The sequence below is a fragment of the Mus pahari genome, chromosome 6 (assembly GCF_900095145.1).
Source record: "Mus pahari chromosome 6, PAHARI_EIJ_v1.1, whole genome shotgun sequence".
Taxonomy (NCBI): Eukaryota; Metazoa; Chordata; class Mammalia; order Rodentia; family Muridae; genus Mus; species Mus pahari.
In genome coordinates, this window is record NC_034595.1 from 82,902,262 (window position 1) to 82,922,603 (window position 20,342).

The 20,342-nt window shown below is 40.3% G+C and overlaps 1 protein-coding gene across 15 annotated transcripts in view; it reads right to left on the reverse strand.

The window, feature by feature from the left end:
* Epb41 (erythrocyte membrane protein band 4.1) overlaps nucleotides 1-20,342 on the reverse strand; it is a 150,997-nt gene that overhangs the window by 54,294 nt on the left and 76,361 nt on the right. For all 15 annotated transcript variants that reach the window (XM_029539721.1, XM_029539716.1, XM_029539720.1 and 12 more), the window contains exons 6-9: nucleotides 14,397-14,472; nucleotides 12,961-13,179; nucleotides 4,194-4,281; nucleotides 406-558 (exon numbers count right to left, since the gene is read on the reverse strand). In XM_029539721.1, coding sequence (XP_029395581.1) covers nucleotides 406-558; nucleotides 4,194-4,281; nucleotides 12,961-13,179; nucleotides 14,397-14,472 — 536 coding nt within the window. The remainder of the gene's footprint in view (nucleotides 1-405; nucleotides 559-4,193; nucleotides 4,282-12,960; nucleotides 13,180-14,396; nucleotides 14,473-20,342) is intronic.

A 20,342-nucleotide genomic window follows, 5' to 3' on the forward strand; every position in this document is an offset into this window, starting at 1 on the left:
AAAAAAAAAACCCTCCTATTTAAACATTTTCTGTTGTACCTTGATAGCTTCTTTATATAAAAGCTAAAATTATATGGGTATATCCTGAAATGTGACCTCCAATTTGGGAGGTTGATTTGCTCACTTCTGTTTTGTAGGTGTTAGAGACAGGTCTCATGTGGCCCGACTTGGAGGTTCTGCTCCCCCTTTCTCCATCTCACAAGTGCAAGGATTAGCTGCATGAGGATTTCCCAGATGACAGGGTTCTCCTACCTATCTCAGACTCACCCTGAACTTGCAATTCTCCTGCTTCAGCCCCCAGGACTACAAGTCCGGAGATTACAAGCATTTGCTACCGTGTCCCGCTACAAGGAATTGGTTTCAGCCCATGTTTGGTTTGAGTGAAAAGAAATTTAAGTTATGTACCTCTCCAGGCCGGATCTTGATGAAGAAGCTGCTGCGTTTGTAAGAAATCTTTAGCACTTTGGGCCAAGGAAAGCGGTTAATTCTCAACTTGTCTTTGTAAACCAGAAGGCCGCTGGAGCAGACGCCGAGGATGATGTCCACTCCCTCCAAATCCTAAAAGACAAGCAAACGTCATCCTCAGCACATTATTGGCTATTATTAAATAACCCAACAAGTTCAGCAACCAGAACCTGTCACAAGCAATCGATAAAAACAAAAACAGCATCCACTGGCATGCTGTCTAAGTTGGAGACAGGCTCAGTAACGCAGCTAGGTGTCTCGACATGAGTTACCGCTATTAGGCCAGTGAGATGGCCCAGCAGATAAAGGCATTTGCTACCAAGCCTACAACTGAGTTACACCCCCAGAATCTACATGGCTGGCGTGAAAAACTCCCACGCTGTCCTCGGATCTCCACACCCACTGTGACATGTACATGTTCATTATTGCATGAAGTTAACATAAGAGATCTGACAGTAAAAATTTGATGCTAAGTATATTAAATTTTAAGTACTATTCCTAATCCTAGAAAGAACACTATAGAAAATGGCCTTATATTAATGTACCTAATTATTAAGAAAAATTAAAATATTAATCACCACATAATTTAAGAAAAACAAACTGCACCTGAATTACTCATATGACTATTTATCTAGTTATCAAACCCAAATGCTTCCAAAGTTAAATGCTTCTTGACTACTTTTTCCTAAAAATGACAATAGAGAAAATTATTAGCACCTAAATGTATTATATATAAGAATTACAGAGATAAATCAAACACAGCTTCAATTCAATGACTGTAGCTGAGATCTTACCAGAAGATGTCCTTTTGTGTTCTTAAAGCCCACTGGTTACAACCATCTCTCTCTCTCTCTCTCTCTCTCTCTCTCTCTCTCTTTGGTTTTTCAAGACAGGGTTTCTCTGTGTAGCCCTGGCTGTCCTGGAACTCACTNTGTAGACCAGGCTGGCCTCNAACTCAGAAATCNGCCTGCCTCTGCCTCCCGAGTGCTGTGATTAAAGGCGTGTGCCACCACGCCCGGCTCATCTTTCTCTTTTTTAAATTTTAAAAAACTTAGTTAGTTATGTGTGGGCACATACCTGCTATAAGTACTTATGGAGGTCGAAAGACAACCTGCAGGAGCTGCTTCTCTCCTCCCGCATGGGTCTTGGGGATCAAACAGCTCACCAGGCTTGGTATGAGGTACCTTTACCCACTGAACCAGCCTGTCAGCTTCCTTTCTCTTTTGCGGACGTTATTTGGAGGAACACTTTGTTTTGCAGCATTTAGAAAAGGCACAAGCTATCTGACTCCATGCACTTCTGACACCAGCCTCCATCAGGAGACAAGATGTAAACAGAACAGACTTGTCATGGAAGTGCTCCTGAGCCGAGGTTCTGAGGTCCTAACAGCACGTCACAGGGTCATGGAAGCCGCTGTTCGGTGCAGAACGATCCAGAGCACAGCGACGGCTCCAGAGAGCCGAGTGCGCAATGAAATTTTACCAAATGGACAGAACCTAAACACGAACTCATAAGACATTCAGGCAAGGAGAATCCTGAAAATTATCCACGGGTCCAAGAGAGACCAGATGCTTGAACATCTCTTTCTAAGTTTCTCCCAAGTGAGTTTTCTGAGTATTCGAGAACAAATAAGAGCGAAAGAGTTTTAGTTCATCATCCTCTGAGATAAGCCTATCATATCTTTGAAGAACTTTGCTAAAAAACTTGTCATATTGAGCTAAGAAATAGATTTCCCTGTAGTTTCCATAGATATAGTTTCTATTTTTCTAGCTCTGGGTTTATGCCTGGACTCCATGATAAAGATGGAAACAGGGTCTTATGTAATCCGGGCTAACCTGAAATTCCCCATTTAGCCAGGAATGATACTGATCTTTTGATCCTCCTGCCTCTACTTCCCAAGGGCTGGGATTATAGGTATGCACCAAAAAATGTCATTTATGAGCTGGGGACTGAACCCAGGACTTCATGCATGCTAGGCAAGCACTCGACCCTCTGAGCTATACCTCTAGTTCCATTTCCCTTCTGTGGCTAAGTACCTCTACTCCTTTATTCTTACTGGATGTGGTTCTGTCTACATCACAGATACTAGTTAAGTTCCTTTAAATGAGTCTGGGATCATCCCTTGAATCCTTTCCCTGCAATCTTTCCAACAATCCTAGCCATTTTAGTGGCCATTTAGTAGTCAAGCCACTTGCATTAAGTAGGCAGGTCTGTGATTAAAGCTTGTGCTTCTGATTTCCTAACCCAGGAACTAATTCTCAAAAGAGCTATGGTTTAAGCAGTGCACATGAGTCACTCGAAGAACTTGTCAGGCAGACTTCTGAGTTCCTACCCACTTGCTTATTAGCTCTGGGAGAAACCTGAAATATTTATTTCTAACAAGTTTCTAGGTGGTGCCAAATGCCACTGACTGAGAGACCACACTTAGAATCCCTGGCCTTGGGGAATGGTTCTGATACAGGCATCATTAGCATCATTTGGAATGGTCATTATAGCTGAAGCTAGAGCCTCTTCAGGGCCAGCCTATAAATCTGGGCAGAGCTCTGCAGTCTGCATATTTAATAAACACCCAGGTGATTCTTAGGTGATGCTCCCTGTGAAACTGAAATGCACCTTTCTGCCTCTCTGTATTTTCAAATGCAACTTTATTTTAGAAAATACAATCTATTTTTCCCTAGATGTTCACATTTTTATCTTTACAATGTTTTGGTTGAAAAAATTTTGATCATGAAAGTGGTAAGGGATAACTGGACTGATAACCTAGAATTCTTAAAAAAAAAAAATCAATTCGAGCTGGGCATGATGGCACAGGTCTGTAAACCTAGCTCCTGGGAGGCAGATGAATTTCTCTAAGTTCAAGACCACCCTGGTCTACATAGCAAGTTATAGGCAGACCAGGGCTACATAGTAAGGTTCTACCTGAAAACATAAACAAACAAACAAATTCGACTCTCTTTTTTTCTCTCTTTGTAGCGTAGGCTTATCTTAAACAATCCTCTTGCCTCCAGAGAACTGGTATTACAGGTGTGATCTGCCACACCCAGCTCCCTCCCTGTTCTTCTCCCATAGTCCTTTGCTCCTTTCCTTTCTCTCTCCTCCTCCCTTCTTTTCCTTTTGCCCCCATGGAGGGAGTCTTGCTATATAGCCCAGGCCAGCTTTAGGTTTTTAGATTTATTTTATGTCTATGGGTGTTTTGGCTGATGTATGTCTGTGCACCACATGCTTGCAGTACCCAGGAAAGACAGAAGAAGGCACCTGGTCTCCTGGAACTAGAGCTACTGATGGTGATGGCATCCTCTGGAAGAGCAGCTGATGCAGTTAATCACTGAGCATCTCTACAAACCGCAGACTACCTTTGAACCCAAGACCTGCCTCCCTTCTGTCATCTAGTGCTGAGATTCTAGGCATGTTATGCCAGACTAAAAATTGTTTCTCAGGAAAGTTTTAAAATACCAAAAATATCCAGGCAGTGGTGATACATGCCTTTGATTCAGCACTCGGGAGGCAGAGGCAGGTGAATCTCTTTTGAGTTTGAGGCCAGCCTGTTCTGCAGGATGGCAAAGAGCTACACAGAGAAACCCTGTCTCAAAAAAACCTAAATAAATAAATAAAATGCCATAAATGATGCTGTAAATAGGTATAAGATAAAACAAGTATGCCATACACATTAACAGGTCTGTGTCATGTACACATACACACAGGATAATAAAGGTCAAAGTTATTACTACCTTTGCTTTGTGAAGATCAACTCCATACATGGACAACTTTTTGGCATTCTCAAGAAATTCCAAGTCAGCCTGAGCTGGAGTCATGGACCTTTGATAGAATAAAAATAGAAAATTCAGTGCCACAGCAGAAGAACTTATGGTAATAACAACAGAATATTCATTATACTTTATATAAAAACACACATACGCACATTTTTGAGTCCTCAACATAATTACAGAATGAGAATCTTCCTACTATCTGAGCCTAAATAACTGAAACATGACTTAGAAAACACAATTTAAAAAAAAAAAGCAAGAAGACACCAAAAAGCTCTCAGAAAAGCAAACCCTTAACCCGACCATTTTCTTCAAGCTTCCACACCCAGCAAGAGTTCTGCACGCCTCGTTAGCCTTCTTCTGGGTCACACATGAGCCCCTCCTACTAATTTTCCTGCTAAAGTAATGACCAAATTAAATCCTCAGTACAATTTACAAGATCCTCTTAGCTGCCTTTTCTTCTCTATACCCTGAATTGAGTTATTATGGAAATTAAACTGGAGGGCAGCTGATGGTACTTAGCTGGGACTCTTATTGGGGGCAGATTTGATGAAAAGCAACTTTCTGGTAACAGATGGGGTCCTGCCCATTGATCTCAACAGATAAATTGGCTAATAGAAGCACACTAATAACAGGACTATTTTGTTATTAAGATGTCTTCACTGCCAGGCAGATAATGGGGTAGACTTGTTTGAGAACAGCCAGTCTTGCTGTCTAAACACTCACTGTGCCAGTCTAAGTTTCTTCTCTTTTGAAGTATGCTCTTGAGCTGTTCCGTTAGCTATCAAGACAAAGACATCACTCATAATGCTGCACAATTTGGACCAATTACGACGGTTCACAGTAACAAGGCAGCAGGCCCCCAAGGAAAAACACAGGGACGAGGAACTTTCCCCTAAGACCGCCTGGAGTCACAGGAGCAGCAGGGGTCTCTTCGCTTAACAAGGCAAAGTCTCCACCAAACCCATCTGTCTTTACCCTCATTAAGAAGAACAAAGGATTTCTTGGAACAATAACCACCAAAAAGAGAAAAACAATCCTATCAGCTTTCCTGAATAAATGTTTCACCAGCTCTAAAGCATTTCACTTAATTTATTAATTGAAATGAAAACAAAGAGGGCTGGGAAGGCTGAGAAGCAAGCTATACAAAGCACCTCTGGCAATTTTCACAATTGTGTATATCTTTCTACATAAGTGATATGCTCTTCTACTTGAGGTTATTTTCAGTTATCTTACGTTTTTGTTGTTCCTACCCTTAGGTGTTGATAAACAGGTCCAGATCATCAGCAGGTTAGAAATCAGTTAAGAGGCAGCCGGTTCAAGTCACATTCTGTGGACCAGAACCCTGATTCCTGCCCCTAGAGTCACGTCTATGTCTCCTTTAGTCTCCCCTATGAGGTAAGAATCATAATAATATCTATTTGTGCACCATATGGATAACAATGAGGGTTTATTTTTGGTGAATACATAAAATGTGACTATCAAGATCAAATTAGATTAAGGTTGTGAAACTGCTTTGTAAACTATAAATGTTTACTAGTACTAGAATTTTAGTTTTCTAATAGTTCAGTGGTCCATCTACATACAGATTGTAAAATAAAATTACAAAAAACAATATGGAGCTAGGCATAGTGGCATACACCTGTGATTCCAGCTTGTGGGAGATGGGAGCAGGCGGAGAAGGTGTTTGGGTTAGCCTAGGTTTCATGAGACGCTGTCTCAACCCCGACTCTCATCCCCAAACTTTTTTTAAAGAGAGAAACAATTAAAAAGAATTTTCCCTATACTCATTTTTCAACTTTAAGGGACATCAGTTTGAATATACATGTTCATACTGCATATCTAGGTAAGTGTATTACCTTCAACACTGTGGTCTGAGGAAGATGTAAAGGGAGAGGTTTAAACCTTCATTCTTGAAACTATTGATTCTTGAAGTTTGGCTGATGCTTTTTATGTTAAGTTTTGGATTTTTGAAACAATTATGGTTTGTTTGAGGTTGGGGAGTTGTTTTATTTTGTTTTTGTTTTGAGACAGGGTTTCTCTATGTAGCTGTGGCTGCCCCGGAACTCTATAGACCAGGCTGCCTCAAACTCAGAGAGTTGCCTGTCAATGCCTCCTGAGTGCTGGGATTAAAGAAATGTCACTGTGCCCAGAAACAATTATAATTCTTTTTGTTTGTTTGTTTTTGTTTGTTCGAGACAGGGTTTCTCTGTGTAGCTCTGGCTGTCCTGGAACTCACTCTGTAGACCAGGCTGGCCTCCAACTCAGAATTCCGCCTGCCTCTGACTCCCGAGTACTGGGATTAAAGGCGTGCGCCACCACACCTGGCAACAATTATGATTCTTAAGTCATGTGTAATGTAAATTATTTTCCGCCAAGCCATGGTAAATTTCAAATCTAATGACACAAGATTTCTGAAGACTTTTGTATGTACTTCCTGCAAATAAGGTCATCTTTCTACATAGTGTCAGAACCAGGAAATTAACGCTGCCACACACTGCCTCATAATTCTCAAATCTCATTCACCAAGGTTGGGCCCGTTGTTACAGAATGGTCCTGCTGTAGATTACTTCTAGTTTAATCTGGAACAGTCCTGCCTCCTGGGCTCCAGGCAAGTGCTTCACAGTGAGCTATATCCGCAGCCCCGGGTCATGTGTCTTTACCAGGAGTATCATGGGAGTAAGAGCTGTGCCTGCACTGTATCCTATCAGTGTTCATAACTTCAATCTGTTCCTTCACAGATGACGTCCACTGGATCACTGATGTTTCCCAGGTTTCTCTCAAATTCTTTATCTCTTTGTAGGAATTCGTTTCAAAAAGTGAGTATCCGTCCATCACACTACTTATTTGTGTATGTCCTTATGGACTTGAAGACTCCTGGTTGGATTTATTTGTTTTGGTGCTCCCCATGCTAGGCAAGTGCTGTGCCACTGAGCTACATCCCCAAACCAGACTCTCATTTTTCTCAATGCAATACATCATTTATTTTGCATACCTATTTTCTTGCTTAAATCACCTGAGATTTGGTCAGTGGGAGCTTCTAAAAGGACAATTTGTCTCCTCTGAAACATTTCTCATCCGCTTTTTGAGTATCTCATTATAGCACAGTGTAAATTAAAGCATGCCAGTATTTATTATGCACCTGCTTATGTCTGTGTCTGTAACCACCTATCTATATACTGGGAACTATGAGTGTACACTGAAACCTCTGGCTTTAATGTAATGCCATCAGGTTCTTTTCCCCCTTTCCATACATGTATAACCTTTCCTTACAAACTACCCTAAATATTTTGATCAACTTGATCAATCTTTCTTTTCTTTCACCCAGTATATAAGCAAGCTCTCCTTGCAGCCTCTGAACTCTGCCCCCTTGACACCCTTCCCATCCTCTTAACCTACTTGGACTCTGAATGCACCACTCTGGGCTGCTATCTACATATAGATGCCCTCCATACATTACAAGGGTTTGACTCCCCATGTCAGACCACCAGGGATAGACTCCTTCCCTCTGATCATTGATCTAGCTGTCCCCAGTATTCTTCCCAGACCTTACCACACATGGATAGCTGCCTGTTCTGCCTGGACTCTGATTCCCACTCCCCAGTGCCTATGCCCTGTGTGGTGGTTGGAATGAAAATGGCGCCATAGGCTCATGCATTTGAATGCTTAGTCACTGGTTAGTTGAACTGTTTGAGAAGGAATAGTTGGTGTGGCCTTGTTGGAGGGAGTATGTCACTGGGAGTGGGTTTTGCAGTTTCAAAAGGCCATGCCAGACCCAGTCTCACTCTCTCTGCCTGTTGCCTGCAGACCAAGATGTAAAGTTCCCAGCTACTTCTCCAGCACCATGCCTGCCTGCTTCCCCTCTGAAACTATAAGCCAACCCCTAATTAAATACTTTCTTTTGTAAGAGTTGCCTTGGTCATGGTCGCTTCACGCCTCTTCACAGCAATAGAACAGTAACTATGATACCCCAAGAGCTGTAACTCCTCCAGCCAGACTGTCCTCTAACCCACAAACACTGCCCACACCCTGCTGAGACCCCGATGTCCTAAGCTAGAGGCCTTGGCAGCATGGGTAACTGACTTATTCAGATCCACCTACTGTCCCAGAAAGGTTTTTCCAATTAAAAGAATCACACATATTCACATATTAAAATTAGGAAAATAACATAAAAAAATGGGGAAAATCTCCCAGAACCATACCACCCACAGACATCTGTATATGTAAGTACAACATATATATTTTCTAAATTAAAATAATAAGTTAGGAGCAGCATTTAGCAGTTACTACTCTTGTGGGCTCAGTTCACAGCACCTCCATAGTGGCCGACAACCATGTCTAACTGGTTTCAGAGAATCAGACGCCCTCTTCTGGCTTCTGAGGCACTTAAGTCTTAACACATGTGCTGTGCAGACATACACAAGAGGAAAACATCCACATACATACAAAATAAAAGTATTTTTAAGCCGGGCATGGTGGCGCATGCCTTTAATCCCAGCACTCGGGAGGCAGAGGCAGGCAGATTTCTGAGTTCGAGGCCAGTCTGGTCCACAAAGTGAGTTCCAAGACAGCCAGGACTACACAGAGAAACCCTGTCTCGAAAAAACAAAAAACAAAACAAAAAAAGTATTTTTAAACCATAAATTATCTTTCACCATAAAAAATATGATTAAAGTTTATGCTAAGATTTTCAAGACCTCTAAAAGTCATGAACAAACCTGCTGGGAAGAAGTTAGGTATTTCTAGACCATGAAGCATGCTTGATCTAGAATAGGAGCAAAGGACAATTTACCACTTGGAAGTCCTGCAGCTTACAACATACCAAGCCACAGAGCCCTGGCACCAGCCAACCCCTGCTTATGACGTAGAGACATTACAGCACACTTCTCCTATGCTGACTTATGCAGCAAAGGCATCACTATCACATGAGCGCCAGTGCTCTGTGGCAGCTTCCTAACAATGTCTGTTACCTTTCCTGACTCAGGACTGTGATTTCAAATAATTAAGTAGGGACAACCGACAAGTCTGCATGCCTCCTTAGTTCCCAAAAGCAGAGGGCAATTACTTTTAAAGCTTGATTTACTAGTGTTACCTTTAAGAGTTAATTATAGTTTCAAAAGGGCCACTACACCAGTTTCCTCATGTGAAGGCTGTCTTGTGCTTGCCTGAGGAGTAGAGTGGTATTGGCTTGAACCTTTTAGCACATTTAAAGCTTCCACCTTAGCAGGAGTTTCGTTAACTGGTTAAAGCACCATGTTACTGGGTATATTAACACTTCCTTTGGATTTTTGTCACGAAGATTACCAATTTGTCCAGAATGGAACAAGTAAATCCCATGAGGGCCGACATCTATGTCCTCTAGTGAAGACCTGACTGCTTAGTTTCTATTCTTCATCTAACAGAGCATTAACTATCATTCTTTTAAGATTGTTCTATTTAAGTTCTGGTAAGTACTAAAACTGGCCTCCAGACCCAAACTCACATAGTTTATAAAATAGCGACTAAAAATTATGTTGTTGTTGATGATTTTGACTTTTTTTTTTGGGACAGAGTCTATTGTAGTCATAGCTGGCCTTTAACTCACTATTGTAGCTGAGGTTACCCTTGACTCCTGAGCCTTCTGCTTCCAATTCCCAAGAGCTGAGATAATGGATGTGTGCAACTACAGATGTCCAAAAGTTACTATCCTACAGGTATAATCATTTGCTAAGTGCTTTATATTCATTTTCTGACTTAACTATAAAATTTACTGGATAAGCCTTATCTTTCAGATAAAAAACTGAACTTCAGGGGACTTAGGTAACATACCAAGAGGCACAGAGCTAGAAAGGAATGGGATCTGAATTCAAAGTGAAGTGGGCTACCTCATCTATGTGCCCAGTGCATAACCAGTGGGTTCCAAACGCTTCCAGTCTCAGGAAGGCTCTATCGCCTCAATTATTGGAGACTACAAAGCACTGTTCTTTTCTTTTCTTATTTATTATATGTAAGTACACTGTAGCTGTCTTCAGAAACACAGGAAGAGGGCATCCGATCTCATCACAGATGGTTGTGAGACACCGTATGGTTGCTGGGATTTGAACTCAGGACCTCCAGAAGAGCAGTCAGTGCTCTTAACCACTGAGCCATCTCTCCAGCCCCAAAGCACTTTTCTTTACGTGTTCTACTGTTGTATACATTTTAAAACTAAGCAAAGATTAAGTGTTTATTTACTAAATCTTAAAGAATAGCAATAAATCCACTGGGTTTTTAAAAACAATAACACTAAAATTTAAATCTTTTTGATATATTTTTGATACTATATTTATACTTTATGATACTATATTGAAACAAGAGCAGTTTTGTGTATGTGTGTGTGTGTTCATGATGTATGGGGTGGGGAGGGGGTACATGCATATATGAGAGTGATATGTGTATGTGTGTGAAGGCCAGAGGCCAACCTTGGGTGTCCTTATTCAGGCATTTCTCCCCTTGTCTCTTCATTGACCTCAGCAGTTTTGCTGGGCTGGCTGGCCAGTGAGCCCCCCAAATCCACTTTTCTCTGCCCCTCGGTGAGGATCGACCTTTCTCCGTCCTTCTGATGCTGGGATTACGAGCACATGCCACCATTCAAGGCTTTTTCCAAGAGTTCTATGTGGGCTCTAGGAGCTTGAACTTGGGTCCTCATGCCTTCAAGGCAAGCACTCTACTGATTGAGCTATCTCTCTAAGAGCAGTTTCTTAAAGAGCAATGAAATGTGAAATATGAAAACAAATCAATGAAATGTTTGTGCTGTTAACTTACATGTTTGAGAATTCACTAGTCTGCCTAGTATTTTTTTTGTGGGTCTTTTTACTTGTGCATTATTTTACCTATTTATTTATTTATTTTTTAATATTTTTTTAAAGATTTATTTATTTATTTATTTATTTATTTATTTATTATAAGTACACTGTAGCTGTCTTCNGANACACCAGAAGAGGGCGTCAGATCTTGTTATGGATGGTTGTGAGCCACCATGTGGTTGCTGGAATTTGAAATCAGGACCTTTAGAAGAGCAGTCGGTGTTCTCAACCGCTGAGCCATCTCTCCAACCCCTTACTTATTTATTTTTAAGACACGGTTTCTCAGTGTAGCCCCAGCTATCCTGGAACTGGTTCTGTAGTCCAGAGTGGCCTCAGACTCAGAGATCTCCTGTCTCTGCCTGCCTCCTGAGTGTACTAAAGGTGTGTACCACCACACCTGACCTGCATTATTTTAAAAGAATATGTATTTCATATATTATTGACTGAGTTAATTCATCCAAATGTTGACACATTTCAGCATACAATATTTATTTTTAAAACCACATTGGTTAAAACACTACTAATCTCAGCTGGGCAGTGATGGTGTGCTCATAATGTCTACACTGAGAAGGTGGAGGCAGGAGGATCAAGAGTTGCAGCCACGCATACTAGTGAGGAAGATTAATTTCTGTTTTGTTTTAATCCACTTGTTTACACAAATGCATCCCATAATACATGTATGGGGGTCAGAGAACAACTTGAAAGAATTGGTTCTCTCCTTCTACCATGTGGGTTCTGGGGACTGAAATCAGCTTTATCAAGTTTGGTAACCAATGTCTTTGCTCACTGAACTATCTCACAGATCCCTGAAAGAAAACTCTTTAGTGAACAGAACTTTTTATTCATTTATTTTTTAATTTACAAGTGTGTCTTCGTGTTTGATATGTATGTGCACACGGGTGTTCACGCATGAACATACAAGTAACCTCCTTTATTCTCTCCACACTGATTCCATCAGAGCTGAGTAGCTCAGTGTAAACCAATGCCAAGATCAAACTGAAGCAGCGTGTCAAATTTAGCTACAGTAAGTCATTCAAATTAAAAAAAATGAATATATGGAGGAAGAAATACAATTGGGGGTGTCACCTTAGTGACATTACAAGATTATATTATATATTACACACGCATTTTCTTTTCTAAACGTATCCATCACTTCATTTCTTCCAAAGTAATAATCTCAATCAGACACTTAAGGAACAAAATAAGAAAAAAATTCAGTGTATCATCTAAGTTCACAGGGCCAGGACAAGACAGAGGCAACCTGCCTCAAACAAAGGATAAACCTTGCTCTTGATTGTGGTTGGGTCCCCTCCCAATGTCATCATTTTCATAAAAAGCAGCAAAGTCAGTGAATTTGATGGAGACTTTACAAAATACGTTCTAGAGTACCAAAACCTCTGAATCCACTGCGTGTACAGAACCCAAGTTAGAATCTCCTATTCTCAAAATCTCTAGGCACCTAACATAGTACACATTTAAAACCTGAAAAAAATTAAGGCAATAATAGCAATAGCTATCATTTACTAAGTACCTACTGTGTGCAAGGCCTTGTGCTAAGTAGTTCCCCCCCACATGTATTATCTCATTTAGTTTATACCTTACAATGCAATGACCATTACTCTGATGACTAACAAAACCAAATTTCAATAAACCTAGAAATAATAAAAATTTTCAATTAAACTGGAAGCAAAAACAAAAAACCAGAAACAACAACAACAACAAAAAAATGTCTATTACCCTGATAAGAAAACTGAGGTTCAGAGGGCTTGAATGACTCTCCCAAAGTTAAACAATAAAGGGAAATGAACTCAGGGTGACTCTTCCTATGGCAAACAATGAATCAATAACAAGTCAAGGATCAAAACTCATAGCCAAAATAAATACAGAATATCTGGAGACATGTTCACCTGTATGATTTATGCAATTCCATGACCTTCTCTTCAAGTTCCTTGGTCTGATTTGGAGCCAGTTTAAAATCACTAACATAATCCACACCGTGGAGTTCTGGATCATAGTCTCCCAGCTCAGACTGGATGGTGTAAGACCCGAGTAGGGCTAAAGTTGCAAAGGAACAGGGCAGACGTCCAGCAACAATGTCCTGCCGAAGCTGAAGACATAAATAGTATCTACACCCAAAAAAGAAAAGATGCAGATGTCTCAGTAACAACAAGAGAACAGAATACAGGCAGACAAAGAGGAAGAAGGCAGGGTGGGCTTAAGGGAGAAGGAAAGGGATTGCTAAGAAAGCATTACAGGTAATTGTTCAGCGGCACTCGACTAGTTATTGTAACACTGTTTCTTCCTTTTGTTTGAAACAGTTCCATAAAATACAAATACTGTAACTATGTTGAACAGAGTTGGAAAACAGTTTAGAAAAAGGGGAAAGCAGGAAATATCTGAAGGAGGTAAAGATACGATCATACTGAGCACATACTATTAAGTACATACATAAGCACGTACATGTATAAAATGAACAAAACAATCTCTCAGGGAGAGAATCTGCATCTCAACTGAGAACAACTTTGCAACAAAGTAACCTTAGAAGATGCTACAGGCTTTTCACACCATTTAATAATCAGATTTTAAGAGTTTACTCCCTCATTTAAATTTTTCCCTATATTTTTATTTTGTATATGGGTGTTCTACCTGCATGTATGCCTCTGTACAATGAGCATACATTGTCCATGGAGGTCAGAGGAGGGTGTTGGATCCCCTGGTACAGGCATTACAGACAGGTGTGAACTGTCACGTGGGTGCTGGGAATCGAACCTAGATCCTCTGGAACAGGAGCCTATGCTCTTAATCACTGAGCCATTGTTAAAATCAAACAAAGATAATTTTCTTTAAAAATTCAATGGGTTATTTTTATGTAAGATTTGTGCTATAAAATAAATAGGCTCAAAAGACAGGTCAGTTCATGAGGATGGTTTAAAAGGAAGAACATAATTATAATAATTATTATGAAATTTTGCTTTTTCCAACTCTAAGAGGAATGCAGCAGAACAGTCTGGTCTTGCCCTTAGAGACTGGCTTAAGAGAAGCCACCAGGTTATGATGACCACGTACCACATGGTGTGGTAAAACCACGTGGTGTGGCATGACCACATGGTGTGGTATAACCACGTGGTATGGTATGACTGACTACCTGGCTGGTGTAACATGTAAGCCAGGCTGGCTTCTGTCAAGTTCCAGTCTTTTAGGCTCACTTAGTATTTGCAAGCCTACTTTGAAAGGATCAGAAACTTTGTATTTTAGATTAACCATTTAACATTTTTCTTCTGTTAGAGTAGGCAAATTCCCAGAGCTTATAACAAGAATTATAGTATACTGATCAAGTATTTACCTTGTTATGTCTTCTGTTAATTGTGCTGGGTCGGGTGGATAAAACTTCACATTAAATGTGAAATTCCAAGGAACACCTATAAAAATAAAGACAAGAATTTTGTTTTTATGTTTGTTTGTTTGTTTATTTATTTATTTATTTATTTATTTATTTGGTTTTCGAGATAGGGTTTCTCTGTATAGCCCTGGCTGTCCTGGAACTCACTTTGTAGACCAGGCTGGCCTCGAACTCAGAAATGCACCTGCCTCTGCCTCCCGAGTGCTGGGATTAAAGGCATGCGCCACCACGCCCGGCTATGTTTAAATTTTTGATTGAAAATACTCAGTTTTCTTTTTTTGTTTCTTAAATCTTTCAACATTTTCATGTTTTATACTTAGAAACCACCCAGGAAAGCTAGAAGACTTCTTTTTTTTTTTTTTAACCTTAACACACAATCTTGTCTATTGTGGATTATAGTGGATTAGAACCATAAAGGCAAAAGTAGATGAAGGAACAACCCTGCAGGTTGACGTGTTCACAGAACTTGGTTTGGAAATGTGGTTTGGAAACGTGAGCCATCAGAGGCCAATGGGTTCTCTTTTACAATTTTGACAATATTTATATGTGATATCAACACTGTCTAAAATAAACAAAAGCTCATGTACACATATGCACACACAATCAAATGGCTGTAAAAGAAACAAAAAAAATGAAGATAAAATAAGTTCAGCAAAATAATATTATTTGAGGAATGTGGGTAAAGGCTACCTATGAATTTTTATACTAGTCTCTTTTAAATTCTCAGAAATCTGAAATTATGTTAAAATTTTTATTAATAACATATGTCTCTCATTTCTCCATTTCTTTCCCCCTATGTGTGTGTGTGTGTGTGTGTGTGTGTGTGTGTGTGTGCCACATGTATATGCAGCTGCTCACATAGGCCAAAATAGGATATTGGATCCCCTGAAGCTGAAATTACAGGTGGTTGTGCACTGCCANATATGGGATCTGGGACTCAAACTTAGGTCCTCTGGAAGAACAGCAAGTGTCCTCAACTGCTGAGCTATCTCTCTAGCCCCCTTAATGATTTTTTAATTAACTTTTTCTATTTTTATGTACACTGATGCTTTGCCTGCATGTCTGGATGAGAGAGTCAGATCTACTGGAACCTGAGTTATGAGCTGCATGTGGGTGCAGGGAATTGAACTCACAACCTCTGGAAGAGCAGCCTTAACAATCTTAACTGCTGAGCCATCTCTCCAGCCCCCAGTTAATGATTCTTTGACAGGACCTTCTGGGGCTCAAGAGATGGCTTGGTAAGTATGAAGACCTGAATTCAAATCTCCAGAACCTATGCTAAAAAGCTGGTGGTAATGGTCAAATGTGCCGTAACCCCAGCACTGTGGGAGGGGTGAGGTAGAGAAATCAGTGGAGCTTGCTGGCCACTAGCCTCATTACAACTTCAGTGACAAGGCCCTGTCTTGTTGGAATAAGATGGAAAGTGACAGAGCAAGGCCAGACATTTTCCTCTGTCCCCTGCTGACAAGCGCCACGCAAACACACAAGCTTATGCACACCACACACAAGCTTATAAACACACAAGCTCATGCACACCACACACACAAGAGTGAGTTTTAAAATGGCTTTCTTCTGAGAGCACAGGTGAGAATGCTTAAGTGACTGCAACCACTTAAAGGAGATGCAGTGCCGAAGGTGAAAAGGTGCAAAGGTGAAAAGAAACAACTCATATTCTACATCCAAACATTCTGCTAAACCCTATTTCCAGGCACACATCCTAAATCAGGATTTTTTTAAAGATGTAGGTTAAGATCCACTGCAAACCAGGTATAAAAGAAAACATCAAGATGTCAACCACATGAGGTTTAGTAATTGCTTGAAGTTTTCTTTCTGATCATAGTAAGTTTCAAAAATGATGTTGAGTAAGAAAAGTTACATAATTTATATGACATTCATAGGTCAAAATAAAGCTATATTTTTTAATAATAAAGATGCAGAAGTAATTAAAAACACTCCCCAAAATTCAAGACATGGTGACTTTGGAGATGAAGTGGAGGAGGGTGCATGAGCTAAAGGTTTTTTAAACCATAATTTGAGTAAATTGCACATAATTCTCTGCATACAGAGAAGGTGTAAACATATCTCACCTATAGACTATCCCTGGTTTAAATTTTATAAACGTCTGAAATTGTGCTAAAACACACACACACATTTTCTCTCTCTCTCTCTCTCTCTCTCTCTCTCTCTCTCTCTCTCTCTCTCTCTCTCGCGTGCGCGCACATGTGCAAAAATGTGTGCAGCCAAGCCACTCACAGAGGCCAGAAGAGGTTAATGGATGCCCTGCCATTGAAATTATAGATAGCTGTGAGCTACCTGACTGGCCACAGGACAAGATGACTAGCCTGACTCAGCAAGAGAGAGCCCTCTTCCAGAATCTAGAAAATAAAGACCTTAAATGAAAGCTGGCAAGAGAAAATAGGACAGATAAACTCAGAAGATAAAAAGGTTCACACTAAGGAAATTTCAAAATAAAAGATAAAGCACCTACTGTATGTTGTAGGCAGGGATGGCTATATGCAAATGTTTTGTACACACTGTGTATTCTGATGCTGGATTTCTGTGCCTAAACATCTTGCTGCCATCCAGATAGTGGCACAGTTGAGCATCTCCAGTGTCAATGTTATATAAAAGTTGTTTTCCATCACCTCTGACTGGTTAGTAAAGAGCTGATCAGCCAATTAACTGAGCAGAAGAGAATAGGACAGGACTTCTGATCCCAGTCTAGAGGTCACAAGGGACCAGAGAAAGGGAGGTGGAGGAGGGGGAGAGGTAGAGAGACCATGTGGACAGACCAGGATTCGCCATGAGGTCGAGATGAGAAAACAGCCATGGGGACACACAGGGAGCAGAGTGAGCCAGGGCAAGACCAGATGGCAAGTAACAGGCATGTGGCTTGGTAACAGACAGCACAGCCAAGTTAGAATAGCTCAGAACCTGCAGCTTAGTGCTTGAAGCTTGTTAATAAAAATACCAGGTCTCTGTGTCTCTTATTTGGGAGCTAAAACAGACTAGAGCCGATATAGAAACGCCCTACAGTTATTTGGGAACAAAAGAGGCATAAGACACATACACATACACACACACCAAGAAATTACATTTACATGAAAAGTATAAGAACAAACTAGAAGGAGTGTCCCCAGTGGACAACAGACTTCCATGGGTAGGAAGAAATGTGATTGAAGAGAAAGCTTAAGAGTTTAACCTCTGTGGTCTAAGCAAAAATGGGAATGCATGCTAACACATGTTAATGCATGTTAATTCTGGATGGACGGGGGATATGAGTTTTGTTACACAGTCTTCATACTTTGTCCAGTTCTCACTACAATTTAAGTCTTTGGTGTTTTGTTTATTGGCATAAGCTAGGTAGGTGCTCTACCACTGCTACAGAACTCATCCTAAACTTTACTCTACTTTTAAGAATCTAGGCTGGACATAGTTCAGTTGTTAAAGCGGTTGCCTTGTTTATGGATGAAAACCTCAATCTGGTTCTTAAGACCCACAGTAAAGAAAGAAGTCGAGGACGGTGACATGCTTTTGTAATCCTGGTGCTGGGGGCAGAGGCAGCAGATCCCTGATACCAACTGCCCAGTGCGCCTAGCACACTCAGTGAGCTCCAGGAATTAAAAAAAACAAAGTTGACAGTGCCCAAGGATGGGGCCCAAAGTTGGTCTCTGTTGTCCTCCATACACGGTGGCATACCGATACACACACAATCACTCACACATGTACACTCAACAAAAATAAATAAATAAACAAACAAACAAACAAATAAAGAAACAAAGTGTATTTATGGACACTTAGCAAGTGCAGAGATACATTTACAAATGTAAACATGAATGTAATAGGAAATTAATAACTTGAGGATTAACTCAAAACACACAGATATATGATTGCTTATGTATGGTATGTGTGATTTTTTTTTTTAAATCAACGACATATAGATAGATGGATGAGTGGATATATGGGAAGAAAGGAAGATAGAAGAAAACAAAGAAGACAGAGAGGCAGGCAAAGATATGGCAATACTCTGTTATATAAAAAGCAGAGCTGCATATTTAAACAGACACAACCATGGTATGTGTTTATACACACTCAGACCTGTCTAGAAGGAAGACAAGAAATTAGTTACCATGGTTGCCTCCAGAAAAAGAAGCTGCGTGACTAAGACAGGGTGGGAAGACTCACCTTGTGCTATTTTCGTCTGCACCTTTTAATTTCTTTCATACCGTCTACCTGTAGCATTTAGTTTTAAAATTGGATTTTAAAACCACATATAGCATAATTGCTTTCAGTTTGTCTGTTCTGAGACAGGACCTCAAGTAGCTGAAACCCAGGATGTGGAGTTTCAGATATGTATGAATTTTGAAAAAAAATCCATATCTGTCTAGAAATACCTTGCAGATTATACCAGTTTAATTGATTTAATGATGATTTCATGGGTGCTACAAAGATGGCTGAGTGAGTGAAGGTGTTTGTTGAACAAGTCTGGCTATCTAAACTTGACCCTGGAATGCTTGTATAGGTGGAAGGAGAAACTGACTCCACGAAGCTGCTCTCTGACCTCTTCATACATGCACATGTACACATACACATGCATACTCAGAATAAATAAAACTACCCACAAGTACACACAAAATATATGATGAAAAGGTTAAAAAAGAAAACACCTTTTAACACAAAAAGATCACTTCCTGATATTATATACTTGATTCACTAGAAAAGCTTTCATTAGGGACATGCATTTCCCCCAAAAGTAAGGAGGGTTATTAATATTTTAATAGAATCTTGCTATGTAGATTTAAAGCTTGTGAGACCTGTCTCAAAATAATAACAAAAAGAGTAATTATAAACTAATAAATTTAAGCTTTTATTAGTGAAGAACAAATGTAGAAAGTTGCCAGTCCAAAAGAAAGCTTTTTATTTTATTCCTATTTTAAGAATGCTAAAACAAAAACAAAACAAAACAAAAAACACTCATGTACAAGGTCTAAAGAAAAACATCTCATGATAACAGAAATGTTTCATGGAACAAGTGAACAATTCTGCTTGGATGACAGAATTAAAATCTGCTAATCAGGAGTAGCAACCATTGCGTTTCCTGGAAGTTTCTTCAAAAATAAATGAAACTAAAGTGATAGCTAGCTATCCTTACTCAAGACAAGTCATCCTACGGCTGTGCAATGCCAATCTACACATTTTTCATTCCAGAACAGCAGTCTGAGCAGGGCATGCAACAATAAGACTCATTCGAGCTAGAAGAGAAGCCCCATTGCCAGAAGGATCGCAGATAAGTAACCCTCCCTCATCTCAGGGCATGTGCTCAAGGCTGTGGAAACCTGAAATCTTGAACAGTATTGAATCCTATAAATACACCTTTTCACCCAAAGGACATTCTTGGTAGCTTCTCTTTGGCCTAACCAAATTACCAACATGCCGACTCTTGTCCTTTGCAGCCATTACTGAAGGAAGGAAGGGTTACTTCACATGAGCCTGTGCTAGCCTATCTGATAACCTCACAGCTACTAAGCGATGAGTGTGCACAAACAGTATTACAGTGTGGGTGCCCTGGACAAAGGGTGACTCATGGCCTAGACATGGCAGTGCAGGGCCACATAAGGTTTTATTTCCACCCAGAAAAACACACAACTCAGAGGTTATCAGACAGACCACAGTTAAATGGAATTACAAAAAGGAGAAGCTACGACACAGAGAGAAAAGCCTGGAGAAAGCTAAAACACAGGAGTGTGGCTTAATCCAATTAAACCTCATGGGTCCAATCCCTAACACCAAAAAGAGAAAGGAAAGAAAAACAAACAGCAAAAAGAACCTAATAGTCTAGAACACTGAATGGATCAAGACCCAGCAGCAGCTCCTGCCAGTGGCTAGTAC